This window comes from Danio aesculapii, chromosome 12 (genome assembly GCF_903798145.1).
Source record: "Danio aesculapii chromosome 12, fDanAes4.1, whole genome shotgun sequence".
In the NCBI taxonomy this organism is placed as follows: Eukaryota; Metazoa; Chordata; class Actinopteri; order Cypriniformes; family Danionidae; genus Danio; species Danio aesculapii.
In genome coordinates, this window is record NC_079446.1 from 38,378,322 (window position 1) to 38,404,664 (window position 26,343).

Below are 26,343 nucleotides of genomic sequence, written 5' to 3' on the forward strand. Positions count from 1 at the left end.
GCATTTTTTTGTAGTCTACTTAGAATCCAACATGGAAATAATTTTTGTTTTTTAATGGCATTGATTGTTTTGAAATTCAAATGGCATTTACATGCCTGTGTTTTTATTTCTGTAATAAGTATGGCTTTCAAGCCAACCGTTTGAGGATCTTGATGGTTTATTTCTTCATGTATGTTGTTTACATAAAGAAATCTGTTACAAGTTAAACAAAGATTCTGATAAACAATCATATTTTGAATTGAAATAGTTTCTTTATCTTGAATTTGCATTAGTTTTACATTTGAATAGGCAAAAGTTTCAGTTGTTTAATAACTAATATATATATATATATATATATATATATATATATATATATATATATATATATATATATATATATATATATATATATATATATATAAATCTAAGAGAGAGACAGACAGACAGACAGACAGACAGTTTTATGATTGACAGTCACTGTTTTATGTGCGTGTATATATATATATATATATATATATATATATATATATATATATATATATATATATAGAGAGAGAGAGAGAGAGAGAGAGATACACACATGTCATCTCTCTCTCTCTCTCTATACACATATATATATATATATATATATATATATATATATATATATATATATATATATATATATATGAGAGACAGACAGACACTTTTATGATTGACAGTCACTGTTTTATGATATATATATTATTATGTATACCTCTCTCTCTCTCTCTCTCTCTCTCGTAATATCGCAATGCCAGATTTTTTCAATATCATGCAGCCCTATTACTATCACAACAATAGCCAGTAATGACATATTCTGTGTCCATCTCTTTCATTTTTACACATGTTTTCGAGCAGAGTATCTCACATTTGACAGCCATTACTTCACACTAATTGGGTGTGTTAGTGGAATTGAACCAAACAGGACCCCTGCCCTCTCTCACTCCCTTGAGGGTCACTTTGCAACAACAGAAGGGGCAGATCTGTTGACGTGAGGGTATAACAAATGACTCGAGCAGTCTCCGTAATCTAAACAGCCCAAACCAAACACCCTGGCTTATCCTGCATCTCAAACACACACTCACAATCAAAGACAAGAGCACACTCAGTCCTGCTTCAGAGGAAATAAGAGGGCATGGTTTATAACTTCACTATCTGTGTCAACTTCAATGGCTTTGTGAAATTTGTATTCTTTTTCAAATATTTCCCAAGCATTTTTAACAGACAAAGGATGTTTTCAGTATTTCCTATAATATTGTTTTTCTTCTGAGGAAAGTCTTTTAGTTGGGCTTCTTTTAAACAATTTTAAGGGCAATATTATTATTAAGATTTTTTTTTCTCGATTGGCTTCAGAACAAACCACTGTAACTGTTGCCTAGTTAACCTAATAACCTAACTGCACTTTAAAGAGAAAGACTTCCAAGTGTTTCCAGACTGCCAATCAGCGCGCTCTATTGTGTGTGAGGTGCAACTTCATTAATATGCATGATAGATTCGAAGACGGCAGAGAGATGCCACGTTGTGTTGCCAACCGTAATTACAACAAGTGAAAGAAGAAGAATTGTTTGGAGACATGGGTCATCAGTGTTGTGTCATGTTATGCGTTATCAAAAATTCTATTAAAGCAACACTCTTCCAGCAGTTCCTCACATCCAAAATCTTGTTTGTTACAGGGGGCATGCATGAAATGTTCCTGAATGAAAGTGAAAGTGCCAAACTGCCGTTAAAGTCGACAAATTAAGAATGAAACACCCGAAATTACATGAAACTCCAGAGGAAAAGTGGATAACGTGGTGACGCTACGACGTTAATCGAATTATGTGCTATAACATGTAAAACAGGATCGTGAAAGGAACATTCAAAAAGCAACACTTGTAAACACTTTAATCATATCATTGTCTTATTCAGATTAAGGCAAATAATTCGATTACTGATGTCCATATAAGCGTAGTCACTGTTTATCTCCCCTGCGTCTTTGTTGCCGCTGTGAAAATGTACTGAAACTCCCCTTTTCGTGCAGACCTTTCCCTCTTTCGCCACTTGACACTCCCACGTAAACAAAGCTGGACTCACCCACTTTCCTGACTTTTTTCCAAACTAGAGGTGTGAAAACACCCTGCTGAGACGGGGGGTCATGGCCGTTTAAGCAGAATACTAATATCGTAAAGTAGAAAGATAAGTAATAAAATATAAAAACTGTTTATAAAATATTATGCACTGTCACCATTATTATATTTAAAAACCTGTTGAAAAGAAATCTTCTCTCCATTAATAAACACTTTTGATATATTTTCAAAAGAATAAAAATGTCCAAGGAGGGTTAATAATTTTAACATGCACCAATAAACTACACAAACTATTTAACCAGAAATGGTGAGTATAAGTAATATAAAAGTCAAATTAGTTTTTCAAGCTGTTATTATTATTTATTATAATGATAAAGTATAGATAGTGAAGAGGTGAGTCATATGTGCTGCCTGCCAGTTTCCAAATGATGTGCTTTAAAAGCTGTTCTTGTGTGATCTGGGTTTGCAGGCCATTGTTATGTCATGCCTTATCTTCATTTGGAAAACATATAGCTGTACAATTTCACTCCCTTTCAAACACATCACATTCCTTGCAGCTTAAGTCCCGGCTCGCTCTCTAAAGCAGCAGAAGATAAAGAAGAGGTGTGCAGATAAATGGTGCTCTATTTCAAACTTCTGGAAACGTCCCCCAGAGCTGCTTAATTACTGTGAGATTTACCCTCGCAGTAGCACAGCACTAATTCAGCCATGCTGCTGGAGGTCTGCACAGGTGGATCAAACTCCCCCTCAAATCAAAAGTAAAGTTTATTTATTTATTTATTTTTTTTATTTATTTGATTTACAGCGGGGAAAATGAGTATTGAACATCGTGTTTTTGCTAGGGAATAATATTTCAAAAGGAGCTGTTGACATGGAATTGAACCTGAAAACCCAAACAATACAAATAAAAAAAAACGAAACAAAGAAATCTGAAAATGAGTTGTGTAATAACAATGGAATGACACAAGGAGAAAGTACTGAACTACTGAAGCGTATTTAATACTCTATATAAAAGGCTTTTTTTGCTGATGGCAGCTTAAAGACGCCTCTCATATGGAGTATGAAGTCACATAAATTGTTCAGGTGTCAATTTATTTTTCACAGACTTCAATTGAGTGTAAAAATTTTGATGGTTCTGCGGGTCTCGTCTATCAAATCTGACCTTTAATTTGTATTTTATATTGGATTCATGTCAGGTGATTGGCTGGGCCATTCTACAGCTTGTTTTTCTTTCTCTGAAAGCATTTAAGAGTTTCCTTGCCTGTGTATTGGATCATTGTCTTGCTGAAATGTCCACACTGGTTTCAGCTTCATCATCCTACTAATGTAGATGCTGGACTGAAGCAGCTGATATAAATTTACAATGACGAAGAGCAGAGGGTTGCTGAAGAACTACTGAGAGATTTCAGCTGCTGTCTGGGCTTTCACTGCCTTTCTACACCTCCTTTTCTTCGTGTGTTCAATACATTTTCCCTGCGTCATTTCATTTTATTACACAACTTCATTTGTAAATTAATTAGATATATATATATTTTTTTTGCATTAATCGGTTTATTTAGTTGTTCAACCAAATCAACATCCGGGAAACATTTCAAGTCAACAGCACATTGAGAAATATGTTTTCTGAGAAAAATGTTGATGTGTTGAATACTTAAATTAATAATGTAATTGTATAACTTGTAGAATTAATTTAATGATATGATAGAACTGTCTATATGATACACAAGCTGGAGAATGAAAACAAAGGAACCTCCATTTTTAAAAACACAACCGAGACATTACACCGTAATAATATATACATATGATAATGAGCCATGGTCGACCCGAGCTCAAGCAAACCTTGTCATCGTCTTGATGAACAGCCACAAAGCCAAGAAGAATAAAATCTGGCATGTCCTGTTGTTTTACGAGCCCGTCTAAAAGTGCAAGCAGTTTTACTTTCTCCAGAGAGCTCCCCGCACGTCTATATTTGAAATAGCGAACTTGAGCTGATGATGATAACGTGCGTGTGATTATTGAAGTGCTTCTGACATCCGATGCTGTCAGAAAGGGACAGACGTGAGAGTGAAGTGCGAAAAAGCAATGGAGAAGCTGGAAAAACAAAGGAACAAATGATTCTTTCAGCAATCTAAAACATGAACAAACTGCCATGTTTGACTATTATCATCACCTTTTGGACTATTTTGAACTCAGAATGACGGAATTACTTTCTAACAAGAGGTTACATGTGCTGGTAAAGATTAAAGATACCATTGAGAAGTTCGCACTGACTGTAGGCTATATTTCATGTTGTTTTTGAACCCAATTAATGACGAAATGTATGCTGTGTGTAATTTTACTGTAATTGGTAACATAGCAGAGACTCTCATTGATCTGCAGTTATAATCAAATCATGTTCATAGAAAGGTTAGTAATAAACATTCACACAGAAGTATTTCTCTATATAAAGCATCTGTTTTGTGAGAAGTGGTTCTCGCATGACGTGTGAACATGCATATATTTGCATATACAGCTTTACTTGACATTTCTTCGAGTGAGAATGACGTTGCCTGAAACTTTCTGTTGTACACCACGCCCACCATTGGTATCCTTTTGGCAGTGGAAACACACATAATATGTAAATAATAAACATACTGATAAAGGTGAAACGTATCGTACTGTACCACTCAGTGGAAATGGGCCATAATAGTCTACATCATGTGGTTTAGGCTGTATAGTGTGGATGAAACGCAATAAAAACGGCCATATTCTAAAACGCTGTATTAAAATGAAAAAGCACTAGTGTAAACACAGCCTACACCATTTACACAGCATACAGCATTTCAAGAGCAACGTTTACATGAAAACACACCGATGTGATCTGACAGCCGTTACACACCCTCTGTTTCTGTCACCCCAACTAGAAAATTGCTTCCTTGAATGTTTACAAATACGTCATCTTTGTCAGACTGGCTGTCAATAACATGAGGAATTCATCTGTTGTGCATCTTCGCCTGACACCCCGCAGACACCCGAGAGCCCAACACAAATGCACAGCACGCTAACAGTGGAGTCACCTAGCAGAACGTGTCATTACATGCATTAGATGTGTCCTAGCGCAACCTGTTTACGCCCGCACACGCACTCGTACGGCTGTCAGTGTGTTATTACATTGACTTAAGATGATACGGTTTTCTTTGATGTCTGTCACATTCTTATGATGTAAGCCTGAAGGCAGAGATATGCATGAGACGGAGCAAAGCTGAATCTCAGCTTTTTCATTTGGGGAGTATTTCTGTTGTTGTTGTTTTCACAAATTTATTTATAAAAAGTCCTTTTTCACTGTCGTTTTGTGCACTCACAAATATTTTGCTGCTCGTTTAAACGACTCATTTAAAATGAGCTGAAACTGCACAATTATTGACATTGTTTTGGGACAACTTAATAGTTTTATGTTCAAACAACCTAAATTTAAGTTAACCTAATTGATTTGAACCTAAAAAAGTTGCGTTTTAAAGTAACTGCTTTTTATTATTTTTATTATCTTATAATTTAGAGTTTTAGTGAATTTACAAGTGGTTTTTTTGATACATTTAATATCTTTTTAATTTTTATTTTTTATATTTTAAAGTAACTGCTTTTTACATTTTTATTTATGAGTTTTAGTGAATTTACTGGCATTTATAATACATTCAATGTCAATTTCTTTAATTTTTACAATCTATTTTAATATTTTTAAGTAACTGCTTTATATTATTTTTATTATCTTAAAGGTTTGTGTTTTAATAAATTTGCTAGCGTTTTAAATACATTTAATTTTTTTTACATTTTTAAAAATATTTTAAGTAACTGTTTTTTATTGTCTTATAATTTAGAAATTAAGTGAATTTACTGGCATTTTTAATTATTTTTTTGTCAATTTCTTTTTAATTTTTATAATTTAGTTTAATATTTTAAAGTAACTGCTCTAAATCTTATAATTTAGAGTTTTAGTGAATTTATTGGCTTTTTAATACATTTAATGTCAGTTTCTTTTGTAATTTAATTTTTTACATTTTAAATGGTAAAAATGTAATTTAAATTGACATTAAATTGATCAAAAACACCAGTAAATTCACTAAAACTAAATTATAAGATAAAAAATAAATAAATAAAAAGCAGTTACTTAAATACACTAGTGGTCAAACGTTTGGGGTCAGTTGTTTTTCCATGTTTTTTTTTAAAGAAAATTATTCTGTTGATCTATAGGCGGCATTTATTAAATGTAAATAAAAATGTTAAATTGTTAAATATTTATTACAATTTTAAATAACTGCTTCTTGTAACTGCTAATTATATTACACCAGTCATTATTGCTTTTATTACTATTACCATTAATAATAATAATAATAATAATAATAATAATAATAATAATAATAATAATAATAGTGATAAGTATATTATTATTAATAATAATAATAATAATAATAATAATAATAATAATAATAATAATAATAATAATAATAATAATAATAATAAAAATAATAATAATTAATATTAGAGTGATTTCAGAAGAATCATGTGACTGAAGACTGGAAGCTAAAAATTCATCTTTCAATCAATGGAATAAATTATTAAATTAAATTATAAACTACTTTTGAACAGTGATTTTATAGTGCAATAACATTTCACCATTTTACAATTTGTACTGTATTTTTGATTAAATAAATGCAGCCTTGGTGAGCAGGAGAAGCTTATTTTTCAACATTTAAAAATCCTACTGACTCCAAACTTTGACCAGTAGTGTATTTTAACTTTAGTGTAAGTAACTGCTTTTTTATTATTTTCATTATCTTATAATTTAGAGTTTTAGTGAATTTACAAGTGTTTTTAATAAATTCAATGTCAATTTCTTTTTTTAATTTTTACAATTAATTTAATATTTTAAAGTAACTGCTTTTTAATATCTTATAATTTGGAGTTTTAGTAAATTTACTTGGTCTTGGTTTTTTTTTTTATTTTTTTATACAGTTTTTAATATTTTTAAGTAGCTGCTTTTTATTATTTTTATTATCTTAGAATTTGAGTGAATTTAGTGGTGTTTTTAATAAATTTAATGTCAATATCTTTTTAATATTTTAAAGTAACGGCTTTTATTATTTTATAATTTTGAGTTTGTGAATCTACTGATGTTTTTAATCAATTTAATGTCAAATTCTTTTTTTAATGTTTTACCATTTTTCTATATATATATATACTATTTTACTTAGTGTAATAAATTCTCTTCATTCCATGGTGCAACCTTTGTTTCATTCCAACTTCAATTTAAAGAAATTCCATAATGTGTGTTTTTCCTCAGACACAGGAATAGAACATTTCATTTCTGCTTTCATGAGCTCTCCCATTACAAACATTTGTTACTTTTATTTTGACACAAATAGAATACAGATCTGATACTGTTACACAGATAAAATGATAACATCATGTGGGATGAGTAATGTAAGTTTAAGTAACCTCAAAAGAAGACTAAAGTTACATTTTTATTTTTATTTTCCAATGACCAGTCGACATTATTTAGGCCTCATCCGGGATACTTTTCAGATTCTTTATGCGAAAAGCTGCTATATGAAACCCTGATGTCACCCACATTGAATTATCAAGACCTGACAGCCATTTCAATAACTCAAAAGTGCTTTTACAAGTGGCCCATTGGATGAACAAATCCGTTGTAACACTAGATGAATTCAATAATGCACAAACTTGAAATATCTAGTTTATTACGGTGCGTTAGAATAGTAATTTCCTTCATGTAGTGCAGGAAATGCCAGTGGCTTTGCTCCTAGCGTTAGTCAGCCTTATCCCTCAAACAACTGATCTCACCCCGTTAACTTATGGGGCTCATATAGACCCCTCCACCACATAAAACAGCCATAACAATGATAATAACATTAAAATGGAATCTCCTGCTGTTGGGAGGAAAATTTGCCCTCTTTTCCTCTCTACGCTTTGGTCTCTGTCTCAATACCCCTCTAATTTATGGAGCAGTTAGCTGTGAATTTGAACCAGACGCCTCTGCTGGATTGGATCTGACTGCTTTTAATAAACCTTAGAGGAAGTGGTCGGCCAATGGAGCACAGAGAAATGTGGCCAGGAGAGGTTTAATCTGTAGCAGAAACCCACAAGCTTTTGTTTTAATATAACTCGCAGAACCACACTAAAGCTTATCTCAGATACTTGTGTTATTTATATATATATATATATATATATATATATATATATATATATATATATATATATATATATATATATATATGCGCTTTATGCACGCTTCCTTCTCAGTCCGCTCTGGTCACAAACAGAATTGAAGTCATTTAGTTTCTTTTGGTGGTGGTTATTGGTTTGTAAATGTATCTGTTGGAATACACAAGGGATCAAATCATTGCTTGATCTTTTCATATAAAAGTTCATCATGTTATGAAAACCAAAATTCAGTTTAACTTAACACAGGACACATTAGCACAGGGACTCCAGCTCATACCATTGGTATCTTTTGCTGTTCACAACCATTTTTGGTTTGCAGTCTGTTCAGTCAGAACAGATAGAATTTTAGATAAATCAATCGTTCTATCTATCATTCTGCCTGTCTGTCTGTCTGTCTGTCCATCTATCTTTTGTTCTATCTATCATTCTATATCGTTCTATCTTTCGTTCTATGTATCTTTTGGTCTGTCTGTCTGTCTCTTTATCTATCTATCTATCTATCTATCTATCTATCTATCTGTCTGTCTGTCTGTCTGTCTGTCTGTCTGTCTGTCTGTCTGTCTGTCTGTCTGTCTGTCTGTCTGTCTGTCTGTCTGTCTGTCTGTCTGTCTGTCTGTCTGTCTGTCTGTCTGTCTGTCTGTCTGTCTCTTTATCTATCTATCTATCTATCTATCTATCTATCTATCTATCTATCTATCTATCTGTCTGTCTGTCTGTCTGTCTGTCTGTCTGTCTGTCTGTCTGTCTGTCTGTCTGTCTGTCTGTCTGTCTGTCTGTCTGTCTGTCTGTCTGTCTGTCTGTCTGTCTGTCTGTCTGTCTGTCTGTCTGTCTGTCTGTCTGTCTGTCTCTTTCTTTATCTATCTATCTATCTATCTATCTATCTATCTATCTATCTATCTATCTATCTATCTATCTATCTATCTATCTATCTATCTATCTATCTATCTATCTATCTATCTATCTATCTATCTATCTATCTATCTATCTATCTATCTATCTGTCTGTCTGTCTGTCTGTCTGTCTGTCTGTCTGTCTGTCTGTCTGTCTGTCTGTCTGTCTCTTTATCTATCTATCTATCTATCTATCTGTCTGTCTGTCTGTCTGTCTGTCTGTCTGTCTGTCTCTCTGTCTCTCTGTCTCTCTGTCTGTCTGTCTCTGTATGTCTGTCTCTCTGTCTCTGTATGTCTGTCTCTTCGTCTATCGTCCTGTCTATCATTCTGTCTAACTGTCTATCGTTATGTCTATATCGTTCGATCGTTCTATCTGCCATATAATTCAAACATTTCTGTTTTGTTTATTGTTAAATATTAGCACAATAAAGATTAACATAACTATTATACTAAAATAATCAGTAGATGGTGGCAACTTCCTGTTTGTTTTAATATTTGATTTATTCAATCATTCTTTTCTCTTCAAAATAGATTCATTTAGAAACAAAGCAAGTGGCTGTCTATATGGATTCATCATCTTTGAATCATTGGCTTTATTAAATAAAAACAGATTAATTCAGACTACAGTTTTGCTCTAATATGGAAAGATTTTCAGCTGCAGCTTTGTTTTGAACTGTTTTTGATGACAAAAAAGGGCAAAAGAGTGATTAATTTAAAAATATTGACTGAAATATACAGCGAGCCACTCAATATTACCTTCAGGAAAATTGCATTCATGTGGATTTGCTATATATACTATATTATACAAAAAATCATATGTATTTGATCATATCATAAATTTGACGGTCATTCTAAATATAGGCTTCATCATGCAATGAAATGCGTTCATATATATATATAAATATATATATATATATATATATATATATATATATATATATATATATATATATATATATATATATATATATATATATATATATATATATATTGCATAATGTGACACTTCATAATTAAGCTTAAGTTACCATTAAAAGGATTATTATGATGCTATCCTAGATAAAAACATCACACACCCCTAGTGGACATAATAAAAAATTAAAATATTACCTCATCTAAACATCATGTATTCATCATTCTGAAGTTGTCCTCCATGTCTCCTCAGCCCTCTGCATGCCGTGTCTTTCGCTCTGGCCTGTGGGATCCCGGGTGTGACCCTGTTGACCCTGGGTGTGAATCCTCTGACTGGCTTCCTGGGCGCCCTGAACATCTTCCTGTACACGTGCTGCTACACTCCTCTGAAGCGCCTCAGCATCGCCAACACCTGGGTGGGTTCAGTGGTGGGCGCTATCCCACCTGTGATGGGCTGGACAGCAGCGACCGGCTCTCTCGATCCAGGTATGCAAACATTATGTCAGTGACACGGAAAACACATTTTAAGGGTTTCCTATTAAAGATTCTTTAACGTTTAAGGGTGTACTCACACTAGTACGCCCCCCTCCCCTCTCCCTCTCGGCCCAGGCTCACAATAAACCTTCCGAGCCTGAGCACGCTTGTGTCATCGATGATGCGACTGTTCAGTTTAACAGAAAAGAAGCACTCTCGCTTAGCACAATGGAGATTGCTTCATTTATATTGTTTTGTATCACTTTAAGTTGTTTGACATGCATTGACACACAGTCAAACCTTTGCTGAACAGATCCTCAACTTTTGACACTCAACTTTTACACTCACTTTTCATAAATGTTATTGAAAGTCATCGTACTGCATGTATTAGGAGGTTTGCTGAAGGTCGTTCAGCGAGGGGTTTGTATTTTTTTAATAAACTATGACAGTTTGCGCTCATTGTAAAGTAAAAATGATTAATAAATCCATATGAAACAGTCCCTTAACAGTGATGTCGCATCTTCAGTTTCGGTTTCAGGTTTGCACTCACTCTACAAGCGTACCTGGGCCACTGGCACACCTTTTCCAACCAGGCGAGGGCCAGCCAACTAAACCATGCCAGGGCCCGATTCAGAGCACTCACACTTGTCAAACGAAATGGGAAATGGGGGTCAAGCATGCCTGGGCACAGTTCAGATAGCCTAGTGTGAGTACACCCCAAGTATAATTTTGCTTTTACATGTTAGAATTTTAGGGTCAGTAGGTTAAGTTGATATAGCCGAAACGTTACTTACAATCAAAACAGGACCAGTAAAATCAATTGCTGCTACAAATAGTGATCTAAACTGGATAGTTTACACCCAAAAAGTATTAGAATTTTCTCATTGGCACATTGTTATAAACTAGAATCATTGTTGTTCTCTCATAGAACACGAAATGAGATGTTTATATAAGAATGTTCATGCTGCTGTTTTAGTACATTTGTAATCAGTGGAAGATCAAAAAAGGATTAAAATGCACCATTAAAGGACTCTGGCCACCATGATTCTCTGCTTTATTTAGTCTTTATTTAAGTCTTTTGAAGTCAATTGATAGATTTTTGATCATAAAAAGTTAAATATCACTGCCACCTTTTACTCTCAAGTTTATTTTTTTACCATCCTACTATCTGTATTATTTTTAAATATGCTTCTTATTCTCTTTAAAGCTTAATTGTTTATATTAAATCAGTCATAAAGTATTACTATTTTATTGGCTGATTTTTGTGTTCTTTGAATGTTAAAATAGCTTTTAATATATTTCTCGATTTTTAAATTTTTTAATTCCACATCGGGGATTCAAAAATAGTTAAAAGAATGCCAAGAAATTTTATAATGATCCTTACTAAGTGATTTTCCAGCCTGATCTCACAAGTAAACGTAACTATTTTACGTTTTTGTCAATTTAGTGGCTAATTGAATTCATGCGAGTTTGAAAGAGTTGTATGAAAATGTACGATTTTAAAAACACCAAACGCCACCCCTAAACCCAACCGTTATTGGGCGATGAGCAAATCATACTAAATTGTATGAATAGGATCATACAAATTTAAAGGATTAGCCACTAAATCAAAAAGTTATGAAGATAGCATTGGATATTCTTGTAAGATCTACACTCATTGATTCTCGTAGACATTTTCAACATCTAAATCCTCAAGGATCTCCTCATAGCAACACATTTAAACACCGTGGACATGAATGACATTGGCAGTGTTATGAATTACCCTATAAAGAAATGCACTCTCTTTTGCAACAAAGCTAAATGTTCGTATTTCAACAGAAATCTCCAATTAGGCTCACATCACGATGTTTAATTGTAAAATCCTTCTCTATCTTTCAACATTCAGTTTTTCCCCAGAGTTCAGAATTGTGCAGTCCTTCCAGTGAAGTGATGTACATGATCCATATGCCTCTTCTGACTTTTACTGACTCTTCTTCCAGTCCCGAGGTCTCTGTCCACTTATGAGTGTTGCAGTTGTGTATACACTCAGCAGCCGGTGTTTTTTTTTCTGAAGATGTCTCATACTTGAATAAAGTGTTTGTGGAAGACAGCAGGGGGTCTACTAAACTATTAAAGTGTGCTGTTGTGGCAACCATGAGCTCTGTTTTCTCACAAGCGAACGGCTGAAGTGTTTGCTTGTGTGTGTATTTACATGTTTTTCCTCCGAGCTCAGAGAACCGCATGTGCCTCTTGAAGTAAGGAGGGTTTCAGTGCCCTTTGCAAGCGTGGTTTTATTCAGATGTCCAAACCTGAATGTTATTATGACCTCTTTTAGGGTGAGGATGAAATTGGATGAGAACATCTCTTATTTTATTATATATCATTAAATTTTTTTCCCATATTTTTGTTTATTCGATATAATTTTTTCATACAACTTTCTAATAATTAAATTCTAAATTGTTAAAGAAAAGCTGATCTTAACCGAATGGAAAACACGTCAACCATTATGTCATGGGCCTTTTTTCTAAAATCAAGTTCTGTGGTTTCTGTTTTTGTGGATTAATTTTTAATTGTTTAATTCACTATTAAATAATTTAATTAATAATTTTATACATATGTATTAATAAAAAAAATGAGTGGGAAAGCAATTAATGCATTTAACTCAAACCATTAATATAATCTTTTGAAGTTTAATAAAAGAAATGTAAGCTTTTTCTTATTTTGGGCAAGTAAATTGCAGATTACTTTGGCAATATATTACTTGCAAGCATAGCTGTCATTTTGTTAAAAGTTTCTTTTTTTATTAAACTTGTTGTTAATATAATTTTGAGAAGTACATTGTATTGTACAATAATAATCAAAATAAGTTCTACACATTCATTTATCTTTGCCAGATGTCATTATGCTCTGAAAAAAAAAAATAATTCTTCGATTTATGATATTTTTCAAAAAACCATCACAAAATCATAGGTCACAATTAGCTAAGTATTTTTTACTATTTCTGCACAAAATTTAGTACAAAAATAATAATAATAATAATAAAAACTTTAAAACATTAAATAAAAATGCTATTACTTTTTAACTTTTAAGGTTTACTATGCGAATCCAATTAAATCCATTTGTTTCATAAACAAACCAAGTCTCATATATCTACTGAAAGACAGAAAATATTACTTTACTAACTGTATTAAAATATACTATATAAACATTTGCATATTAGTAAGTAATATTACTGAAATTAATTTACACACATTTACATGAGTAAATAAACACTTAACGATGGGCTAAAAATCTATGGATTTCTGTGCGAACAGATTCTGTGTCAGCTTAGTCTCAAGTATACACACACACTGCCATATGCATCCAACTTTTCACCCATGTTTTTCAATTATTAACAGTTATTATTTAGCAGCATCAGACTAAAAAAAGAATAATAATTCTAAAAATATACAATGTTAAATAATAACCCTCAGTCATATACAGATGTCATATTTGTAATTCACCCATCTACTTTCCTCAAAGCACTCTGTCAGCTTATCTCCATCAGTTCCTTCCTCCAAATCGGTATTTTATGAGAGCCTTTCAAAAACAAACAACCCATAAAAAGATGTGAGAGGTGAGAGGTCTCTGTCCCGCTGCCCTGCGCTCTGTGTTTTCCAAAGGATTACACTACAAGAGTGTTTTCTAAGATCACATACTCTCTCTCTCTCTCTCTCTCTCTCTCTCTCTCTCTCTCTCTCTCTCTCTCTCTCTCTCTCTCACACACACACACACACCAAACACAAACTCTGCTGTTTGTGCAGTGTCACCTTTCTGAACACAGGCCAGTGTGCTGTTTGCTTCCTCCACAGCAGGATGTGCAGAACTAGTGCATATTTTCAATGATCAACCGTCTTCTGCAGGGCACTCTCACCTTCCTCCTTCCTCCACCCATAATCCGGAAGAACTTGTTTTGTTGATTCACTTCTCCTCTTCCTCTCTCTCTGTCTCTTCTCCAGGAGCACTTTTACTGGGAGCCTTCCTGTTCTCCTGGCAGTTTCCTCACTTTAATGCCTTGAGCTGGAATCTGAGAGAGGACTATTCGCGCGGCGGGTACCGAATGATGTCCGTCACCCATCCTGGCCTTTGTAAGCGTGTGGCCCTGCGCCACAGCGTGGCCCTGATTTTCCTCTCAGCTTTGGGCCCCGTGCTGGACGTCACCACCTGGACGTTTCCTTTAGTCTCCCTGCCCATTAACCTTTACATCAGCTACCTGGCGTTCAGGTTTTACAGGCACGGCGATCGGCAGAACTCACGCAAGCTGTTTTTCTGTAGTCTTTGGCATCTGCCCATGCTTTTGCTGCTGGCTCTCACCTGTAAAAAGAGCCGCGTGGCGCAGGACGAGGCCGCTGTCACGTCCAGCTCGGCTTCTTTGGCTTTGTAGAGCAACATACTTCCATACTGGCTCGATAATTGCTGTCGCACACTAAATAATTATTTTGGCACTTAAAAGACACCAAAAGTTAGAAATCATAACCTCTTTCCATTTTGAAAGTTTCCATCAGGGAAAAAAAGTGCTAAAAATCCCTGAATTCACTCAGGTAACGTGTACACAAATCAATGTCCGTGTAAATACATGATATATTTATTTAACGCAGCCCCCATCCTGTTGATTAAAAGCTTGTAGACTCATGTGCGTCTATGTAAAAAGCATAACGGAAATTGAAGGTCTACAAGAGAGCATTTTGCATTCAAATCGCCGTTACTGTTGATGTTTTGGTTAAGTGCAGAAAACGGTTTGTGCTAATGCATTTCAAAGTTTGTCCTCTTTTAATTACTTGCTAAGTGACGTTTTCACTTTCTAATATTTCATTGCATAAATTAATGGGTTGGTAAAAAATCTGTCAGCCCAGAAGGCTTTATTATTGTATGAAACTCCGTCCCTCTGAGTTTGAGTTGAGATGTTTAAAGGCTGATATTTTGGAGAGCTTTCAGGTATCAGATTAATCAAAGATAGTTTATTATTTGAAAATTAGTCAAATAAACCCATTTGAAGTCCCCAGTATTAAATTAATGATGTTAATTAATTGAATGTAAAAGTGCTGAGTTTTTTTTACTTCATTGGCTTGCTCCAAATGGCGACGTTTTACACAGATCTGACCTCACTCTACCAATGACTTGTGTAAGACACAATAAAAGAAAGTTCATGTTAATAAAATGTTACGATCAAGCTTGTGTTTGAGTTTTGATTTGAAAGCATGCTGCCAGTAGAAGCACTTGTGTTTTCTTTTTTAGGTGATAACTTGTGTGCAATGTTTGAACTATTTTATTTTCTTAAATAATTCATTCATTCTTAAAGCTGCGTTTTAATATTGTTTTATTTTTAAATGGACATTGACTATGTTTACATGGATATCGGTAATCGAATTATTTGCCTTAACCTGAATAAGACAATAACATGATTAAGGTGTTTACATGAGTTGCTTTTTGAATGTTCTTTTTATGATCCCGTTTTTCATGTTATAAAACATAATTCGATTAACATCAATGCGTCCCCACACTAGCCACATTTCCTCTGGAGTTTCATGTAATTTCGTGTGTTTCATTTTTAATTTGTCAACTTTAACTGCGGTTTTGTACTTTGTTTCATTCAGGTGTGTTTTATGCATGCCCCCCGTGACAAAGGAGATATTGGATGCGAGTATGAACTCCTGGAAGAGTGTTGTTTTAATGGAGTTTGATATTGCATGACGTATGGGAACAAAAAACCTCTGCATTTCACGATGCAAGTGTCCATGTTCCTTCACTGACTCAATAGGTGCAGAGAATCGTGTCAAACAGGTATAAACTATCCTGTCGCAAAATGCAGCGAAAATCCTACATGATGGTAATAGTTTGATTGCGGTGTTTACATGTCTGTAATGCACTGCAACTAAAATCGTCATACTCCACGTGTCTTAATTCGATTTCAGTTTAATTTGACTATGACCTTAATCAAAATTCACTGTTTACATGGTAGACTCTTAATCAGAGTATTGGCTTAATCGTATTAAAATCGGATTATTGGTGTCCATGTAAATGTACTCGTAGTCTGCTACTACCTACTACTAGATACTACATACTACACTTTCATCATTGGCATTTGAATCTTTACCAAAATCATATCAATTTATTTAATCTAAAAAATATAAAAAATATCTAATAAAACATTGGTTAAAAGATGATTTATGTAGCCCTTTTAACCAATGCACATTTTTATTTTGACATATATTTATATATTTAATGTTTATATTGGTTTCAGAACGATAATAAGCGGTTTCAAGCATCAAAATAATGTGAATGTGTCTTTTAAATGTTTTTCTGACAAGTTCTCCTTGCATTTTTGCTCTGATTTAAAGACCAAAATGCAATCAGTGTAACAATAGTTTGTAACAAACAAATAAATAAAAGAAAAATAATTTTAAAAAGCTCTATTTAAGATCTTAAGGAATTAACTTTTATACTTTTGAACTATCCTTTAAACCACTGTTTTACTTTTGACAGCTAAATATTTTAATAATGATCAGTTATTCTTTTATATTTCTAATTAAAATAGGCAGACTAAGTATATTTTTCAGTATTATATAAATATTGCTTACACTTTACAGTTTTCATTAGCTATAATAATGATTAATACTGGAATAATTTGATAATACTACATTTATAAATCATTGTGCAACTAATGCATTATTAAAATCCAATGTCATGCTTGTTACGATTATCCTTCAGTTAAACAAATAAAACTAGAACACTTTTTCCCCTCATATTTTGACACTTTTATTTTCATAACAGTTCTATGAAACACTTACATTTAATATATGTTTAATATTTATATAAAGACACTTGTACATTTCATTTAATGCTCATCCATGATAAGACATTATATCTTTAGAAAAAAAAAACTGCATTTCTAAGAGTGCTTCACACAGGTGAGTGGCCTGACTAACCACCTGTAGAAACCCTCTTCTCTCCAAATGCACCAGACACTATTTAAACTCCATTTTACAAGTACTCAATAAGGAAAGCAATATTTACTTGTGAATGTGACACAAATCATGTTGCACTAGTTTTCTTCAAACTTAAACTGTCTCTTTTGCACAATATCTTGCACAATATTGTTCTGCCTGATGTAAAAGTACTTGTATATTCTGTCTTAGGTTGTGTGTATAGTTAGTAGTTAATATAATTAGATTACTGTTCCAATATGTTAGTTATGCGTAGGTTTAAAATAGCTCTTACATCCAGTGTTGTGTTCATATTTATGATTGTTTATTTATGTGGTCCTGCGAGACATAACATTTTGTTCCACTGTATATCCACACATGTTGCGGAAAGAAAAATGACTTGTCTGGATGATCTTTGACCCATACATGATGTTTGCGATATCAGTAATATTTGTTAATAAATGTGCATCATAAGTTTCGCATTAGAGAATTCTCCCATGCACGGCATCTCCAGACGGGCCCTGGAAACAACCTCTGTTCTCTCTGGACACATTTGGCTAAGATATCAGCCTGTATAATCTCCTAAGTATCGACCTCTGCACCTGTCCGGCTGCAACACTCGATACTTCCCTCGCAGTTCCACTTCTCTCAGCACCTCCATTAGATGCCCACATATACTGTATGCTGAGATTTGGACATTCCTCTCCTCGTAAAGATGCAGCCAGTGCCTTAACATCAGAGAGGCAGTGACGGGATGGAGGGGGAGAAACAGCTGTTCCCAACATGTCCATAGATTGAATAGCAGTTCCAGCCCTCCTGGGGTCCGCCGACTCTCCCACCATGATTTTTACAGCTTCCGCTCGATCTGATTTTCGGGATGGACACCCTGTGTGGGACGAAAACTTTTCAGTACGCGAGGATTTGATAGACACTATACTCAAAAAAAAAAAAAAAAGTGTGCTGCTTGTTCAAACTACTTATTTAAAATGAGTTGAAACAACACAGTTCTTTAGTTTGTTGAGGGAAAACTTAATTGTTTTACGTTCAATAAACTTAACATTGTTAAAACCATTAAGTTAACTTAACCGATTTGCATTTAGATGAGATTAAGGGATTGTATGGAACCTGTGCTGAATAAAACGCCTCATTGGATCAACTTATATAAATTATTTCAACTTCCTACACCTAAAAGAACCCAGCAAACAATTTTGTGTTTAATAGACATCTAAATGTAGACAGCTTGGCTAAAACAAGGCTAAACTGTCAGTGAAAATCTGACATCTAAGAATTGCCCAAAACTAGACTAGTCGTCATATAGACAGACTTTATGTGTAGTCATTCATTTCTGTTTATCTGATGGCTAGTCTAGTTTATGTCTATAGGTGTCTATTAGATTTAGACAGCCCAAATTTAGCCTTGTTTTAGCTAAGACGACTATGTTTAGACGCCTATTAGACATCTATTAGACATCTTTAAAAAAAAAAAATGCTTGCTGGGAGGAAGGTTTTTCTAACTTATTTCCTACTAAAAACTGTAATAAATTAAGTGGAAACTAATCAATTCATGTACGTGTAGCAAGCTGAAGTAATGTGTTTGTTTTTGTTTTTACAGTGTTGAGTAAACACTGTAAACATATTATGGGTTCCACACAATCAATTTGTGTTGGAACAACATGAAGGAATTAAGCTAACTTAATAGATTTTACAAATTTAAGATGATTGAACATCAAACTTTTAAGTTGCCCAAAAAACCTTAACAATTGTGTTTTTAGCTTCTTTTATAAACAGTTGAAGTCAGAATTATTATCCCCCCTGTATGTTTCCCCCCAATTCAATATTAGTACATCATATTTCACTAGATATTTTTCAAAATACTATAGTATTCAACTTGTGAATATGAAATGTGCAATTTAAAGGCTTAACTAGGTTAACTAGGCAAGTTATGGTAATTAGGCAAGTCATTGTATAATATGGTTTGTTCTGTAGACTATTAAAGCAATATATAATGTATAGACATGAGGTTGAATGGGAATTATGTTCTCAATCCATTTAAACCAAAAGTCAACAGATGGTTTTGCTTATGCATGCTGTATGTATTGTTCTCCATAATAAATATATATTTTTTCAAAACCTCAATCAAGTCCTACATTTGTGGTGGATTAGGTTTATACCAGCATCTAGTTATGGCTTTTTAACTTGAAGTAAGGATGTATCTGTACATATATTCGTTCTTGTTTTCCAAGGAATCCATTGACTGCATACCCAAATAAAGTACCTCAAAACTGAAATTAATTTTAGCAGTTAAAATATTTTCTAAAAAACTTTGTTTCCCTTTCCAAAACTTGTAATATTAGGACATCCCCCAAATTATGTGAAAATGCTATCGTCCTGTGATCCACAATGCCTCCAACAGTTTGAGTTTCCACGCGAAATCAAAAAATCCTGATTGCCTTATTTTTAACCTGAATCAAATTAACATTGAGTCCATTGAACTTATATTATGTTAAACTGACTTAAAACAGCTTGTGTAACTTATTAAATTAAGTTAATCATAAGTTACAATGAACTAAAAACATTTGCTGTCATGACTAATTGATCATATCATGTTTTACAGTGCATGAAATGACATTTTCTGTTGTGGAGTAAGGAAAAATTTAATAATATTTCTCCAGCAAAGTTCTCTTTTATACCAAGAATAGGAAGTTGCCCATTTCAAAATGTTATTTTTTTTTAATTAATTAAAAACTGCTTTTATTCTAGCCGGGAAAAACAACAACAAAAAAAACAAGACTTTCTCTGGAAGAAAAAAATATTTTTGGAAATACAGTGAAAACTTCCTTGCTCTGTTAAACCTCATTTATGAATACAAAAGTCATTATGGCTGGTGATAATTGTCTGTTAAATGCTAGGTTAGATACAATGCGCAACCCTGTCTAACTACAAGCAAATCATTGCTCTTATTAAATAATTATGTGCAAAAGTTACAACAGCTGGAGAGCGATCCATTCCACAGGTCAGGATTTTTCATTCTACACTTCAGTACACAAACGTTATTCTAGAATTGATCTTTTCATAATCGATTTAAGACTGTTACAATATGTTGTATATCAATAATGTAATATCATAAAAATTAATCAGTCTAGAGGAAGTAGTATTTGAAATTTGATAGTGTTATTAAAGGATGTCAAATATTGGGAGTATCTGTCTGACAGATTAGTAACATTCCTAGAAAATAATGACAAAGGAGATGTATCAGATTCGATCCTTTGGGAAACAATAAAAGCAGTAATCTGAGGTGACAGATAAACAGAATTAGGCAAAATTTATTAAAATTGACACACAGATAACAAAATCCGAGGTGAAATATAGATCAAAAATATATATTAAAAAATAGTCTCCCTGCGAAGTGAATATAATTCTATACTTTCAAATACAATCCAAGCAACTAATACATATCAAACAAACATCATTTGGCAAATATTTGAAAAAGAAAAATATTTTCATCATTTTGACTTCAACAAACAGCACATGCCACTTTTTGAGTGTACTTAATAGTTTTTCTCTTGTTCTGTAAATTGCATGCGAATCCAAACACTGTATTATTGACTGTACCTGTTTAAATGCTTTTTCTCCTCTATCAGGCGAGGCTTGACAAATGCATCATCAGTGGAGTAATCTTCTTTTCGGGGAAAAATATTGTTTGAGTCCGAGTGAGTTTCTCACAGCGCGTTCATTCATTATGAGCGCCGTGAACCCTGAGGAGGTGAGCACATTTCCCATAATGATCTTTGGCTCTCTGTGGTTTTTCTCATCCAGCTTGGATTCTCATTACAGTTTTTAACAGCCTCCCGGACCTTCATTTGTTACAATAGCAACAGGTGGATTTCTCTTCTCTTTTCATTTACAGGCAACAAAATGCTTTGAAATTCAACACTGAAATGCGGGAGGATTTGATTTTTTGTTGGTTTGTTTCTCACAGAAGGCAAGACAACGCAGGTTAAAATCCTGTTTTCATGCACTTCTCAGTTTTGTGCTTATTAGCTTTTCCTCAAGTACGAAAAAGAAAAATATATACTTTTAAGTACGCATGGGACGATAACCATTTTACCACGGTTTAAAAAAGTCAAGGTTTTAAAACCACCATCATTTTCTGTTATACAGTTCCTCTGGTATATGTAGGATTTTTGTTTTTTTAATAGCAACAGTATCTCTAGGAGAAAAGATATCTAAAAATGCCATTTTAAATTGTAAAGAAATCTCTGTTTTTGAAACAAATTCAAACAGCAGAAGGCTTAAAATGAACTTCAACTCTGAAAACTGGACTGACACGATTTCAATAGACTAAAATCTTCAATGTTAAGCTGCTTTGACATAATCTACATTGTAAAAGTGATATAGAAATAAAAATGAATTGAGTTTAAATGTTTGTCACTGATTCATTTGAATTATTTAGCCTGACATGTTTACTGCTCCAAAATATTTCAAATGTTTCTCAACACAAAATATATTGTGTTCAAAGGGGGAAAAAGTTGTAGTTTTTTTATCCAGATATTTAAAAAGAACATATTTTAGAGCCGTAATCACAATACCGTGAAACCGTGATATTTTTATCCAAGGTTATCCAACCATACCGTCAGAATCTTAAATCAGCCCATGCCTACTTTTAAGTGTTTGACTATCAATTTGTGTGTGGTTATTCCAAGTATAAAGCAATGTCTTTTTTTCTTCACTGAGCCACAGATCTTACATAATTACATTTACATAAATTGCCTGGTTTGTGAAATTTTATTCTTTAAATATGAACAAATGATTTCCTTCTGGCTGTTTGCAGTACTTTCTGAATTATGGAGCAATAAAATTATATACCAAAATCTCCTCTAAAATTACTCTATTAGTTGTAATTGCATCTAAAAGTTTGTATTTACATAATATATGTGTATGTACTCGCACACATACACGCTCATATACTGTATATATATATATATATATATATATATATATATATATATATATATATATATATACATGCATACATACATACATACATACATACATACATACGCACACTTATGCATACATATCTATATTTTATCAAATGTTTATATTAATGTATAAAATATTAATATCTCATACAAATTGCACTGTTAAAAATCTGATGAACAAATGATTTCCTTGTGGCTGTTTGCAGTACTTTCTGAATTATGGAGTTTTTTAAAAAAAAATCTCAGATCGCTCTATTAATTGTAATTGCATCAAAAAAAAAGTTTGTATTTACTTAATATGCGCATGTACTCACACATACACACATGTACACATGCATACATGTCTATATTTGATCAAATGTTTATTTATATTAATGTATAAAATATTTATATCTGATACAAATTGCACTGTTAAAAAAATGTTGCTCATTTTAATTTTTAAGTGGAACCCATTTAACTTTTCAAGTCAATTTAAATTACATCAGTTAAGCTGACTTAAAACGAAATCCAATTAACTTTGTAAATTAAGTTAAAGTAATTTAAAAACGCACGTTGGCATGACTTTTTATTCTGTAATTGTATACAGTGTATATAAATAGATATGTAAATATTATATTTTATTTATTGTTTGTAATTATATATAGATAATAAATATACACTGCATATGCGATTAATTTGGCAGCCTGTGTAAAGTTTTTCTCTTATGTACCAAAAATAAAACAAGAATTTTGAACAAGACTTAGTCCGACGTTCATAATTTTGTAAGCAAATGTGCATATATTTAATTAAATACTACTTAATTTGCTTATTTACTTTATTCTAAACTTTCTTGAGAACATGTTATACTTTTCTTTTACAATTTTAAAATTCTTTTAAAATTTTACAATTTACAATGATGACAATCAGCTGGGGAATGTTTGTTAACTACACTGTAAAAAATTATATGATCAATAGTCATGACAGCATATGTTTTTAGTTCATTGTAACTTATTAAACTAAGTTAATCATGTTCTAACTTAAATTTTATAAGTTATGCAAGCTGTTTTAGGTTAGTTTAACATAATATAAGTTCAATGGACTCAAGGTTAATTTGATTCAGCTTAAAAATGTAAGGCAACCAGGAATTTTTTTTTTCAGTGTATTAGTTTTTGGTGTGTTTTTTTTTTTTTTTTAACCCTATTCACCTGCAGTGTCTTTCCTCTCAGCTCTTGAGTGACAGCTAAAAACACTATTTTTCTACTCTTTAACTGTTGTTTAAGCATGTTAGGCAGGATGACAAACATTTTTGGCAGATTTCGAGCAGCAGCGCATCAAGTATTCCTGGCACGAAGCGTGCAAGGAAAAAAACAGTATAGTGAAAGGCTTTTGAAACTGATTTATACCCTAACCTCGCCACTTGCTTGAAATCAGTCATGGGGCGGACGGATGTTTCTTGGGCAAAATATTCCCTGAGCTTCTTTAAACTTGCACATATATATTTGTCTTATAGGAGTCTCTCCGTCTTAAACCCGCACTGTGACATCAATCTCACAAATGTGCTCTAGTTCATACGTTACAGGAGAGTCTTAAGTCTGTGCCAGAGACAATAATGATGCAGAAAAATGCTGCACTGATTTTGACAATGTTGTTTTATATTTGCTTCATTGTTCAATATCAGCTAGAAGGAACAAATTGACACTTACTCATGTCAATAACAACTCCTATTGCGTTTGAGTTATAATGAACGTACAGGAATTTGTAGAGACACAAAATCAAACATGTCGAATTTAGCCTTTGTTGTTGCCCCTATTCAGTAGTAATTCATTATTCAATAAACATTTAAGACTTTAACTCTTTTTCTGACACTGTGGTCTCTTTATTATTATTATTATTATTATTATTATTATTATTATTATTATTATTATTATTATTATTATTATTATTATTTAGAAAAGATTCTGACAAATGTCTATATTTTTGTTTGCAAATTAATTATTGTTTATGCAATACCTAATATAACTATAAATAGTTGCCTCAAATTCAGTTTTGTTTCAATGTTGAATGAAATTGCAAAAGTTTGTATTTGCTTTAAGTCATAAAGTCAGACTTTGTATTAACTAACATTATTAACCACACCATCCGTGTATCTGCGGAGTCTTAAAAAGTCTTTAAAGGTCTTAAATCTCAAAAAACAAAACAAACAAACAAACAAAAAAAAAAAACAGAATTTTAGGCCTTAAAAGTCCTAGGTTTACTGAAATATTATGTTGTTGGTATTAAATCTTTTTTTGATCGGGTCTTAATTTTCCTTTGTTCATGTTTAGCAACCCAATCTAGCAAAAACCCATACAATCATCAACAATCCATCTCAATAAAACTTTAAACTTATCTAAAAATGAAAATTTTAACTCTATTTACCATAGTATACTGAGCTGGACAGACTGTTGTCTGCATAATTTAGTTTATTATAATTTTTAAAACATTTGTCTTTTTTTTTTTTTTTTTTTTAAAGAAAGTTAATGTTGAAAAAAGTGTATGTTTAGAGCTTGCTTGTTTTGAAACTATATTTAAAATATTTGGCTAAAAAATATCTAAAATAACTTTTTTAATCATTAAATTATTATTGTATTAATAAATTCATTCGCTTTCTTTTCTGCTTAGTCCGTTTACTGATCTGGGATCGCCACAGTGGAATGAACCGCCAACTTATCCAGCATATGCTTTACCTAACGCCCTTCCAGCTGCAACCCATCACTGGGAAACACCCATACACAAATTCACACACATACACTACGGACAATTTAGCTTACCCAATTCACCTGTACTGCATGTCTTTGGACTGTGGGGGAAACCGGAGCACCTGGAGGAAACCCACACAGAAATACCAACTGATCCAGCCAAGGCTCGAACCAGCGACCTTGTATTGTTCAATGTAAATTATTATTGCATTGTTAAATGCATTAAATTATTATTATTTATTTATTTTTTATTTTTTTGATGAGGCAAATAAAAATATTTTCCATCTGGGCCATTTAAAAAAAACTCCTTATAGTGTAGCCCTGCATGAGTCTAAAATTTCATTCATAATGGTCTTAAAAATGTCTTTAAAAGCCTTAAATTTCACTTGGTGAAACTTGCAGAAACCCTGAACATTATAATTATGCATACTTGTATTTCATGATTGTCAACATTACAAGTGGGTCTAAAATGTTCATCCAAGTTATTTTAGGACAAGAACTAGAACCGTTTTGCATTTAGGACAACTTAGATTAAAGCTTTTTATTCATTCGCATGTTATGGCCAGGCCTGAAAATAATAAACAATAAGTAAATAAATTATTCATCTGTAATGAATTATAATTGATTATAATGATGTTCGAAATATTGAATCATCTAAAAACCGTGTCGTATCTTCAAATGTTAACATTTATTGTCCAGAGTGTGTGTGACCGCGGAAATCGCTGCATGCATTCAAGTTAACAGCAACACACTTGTTCACTTTTGAGGAGTGCAAAACCACAAGCTGTGTTTAAAAACCTGACTGATAGAGAGTTGAAATGCCGCATGTTTTGTGTTTCAAAACGACACAAAGACTGTCATAAATAATCGCCCGTCAATTGAAGAGCATGTCTGCAAAATATGTACTCTGACTGTGTGGAAGCAACTTTCATAATTAAATGCGGGATTAAAGCTTATTTTATTCAATTTATTTACAAAGACTAAACAATTAATATGATAACTAAATAATATAAGTAAATCTGTTTATTTTCTTATATTAAATTCAGCATTCTCCTACACAGGTCGGAAAAGTTTGAACATGTTAACATTCTTTAGAGCAAAGATTTTTTATTTATTTACACGACTTGTTCGAGTTATTTTTAT

General features: G+C 32.7%; 1 protein-coding gene across 1 annotated transcript in view; it reads left to right on the forward strand.

Annotated features, from left to right (window-relative positions):
• Positions 1–15,749, forward strand: part of LOC130238699 (protoheme IX farnesyltransferase, mitochondrial) — a 67,548-nt gene extending 51,799 nt beyond the window's left edge. The window contains exons 6-7 of the mRNA XM_056469796.1: positions 10,341–10,573; positions 14,539–15,749. Coding sequence (XP_056325771.1) covers positions 10,341–10,573; positions 14,539–14,963 — 658 coding nt within the window. The 3' untranslated portion in view covers positions 14,964–15,749. The remainder of the gene's footprint in view (positions 1–10,340; positions 10,574–14,538) is intronic.
• Positions 15,750–26,343: the final 10,594 nt, after the last annotated feature.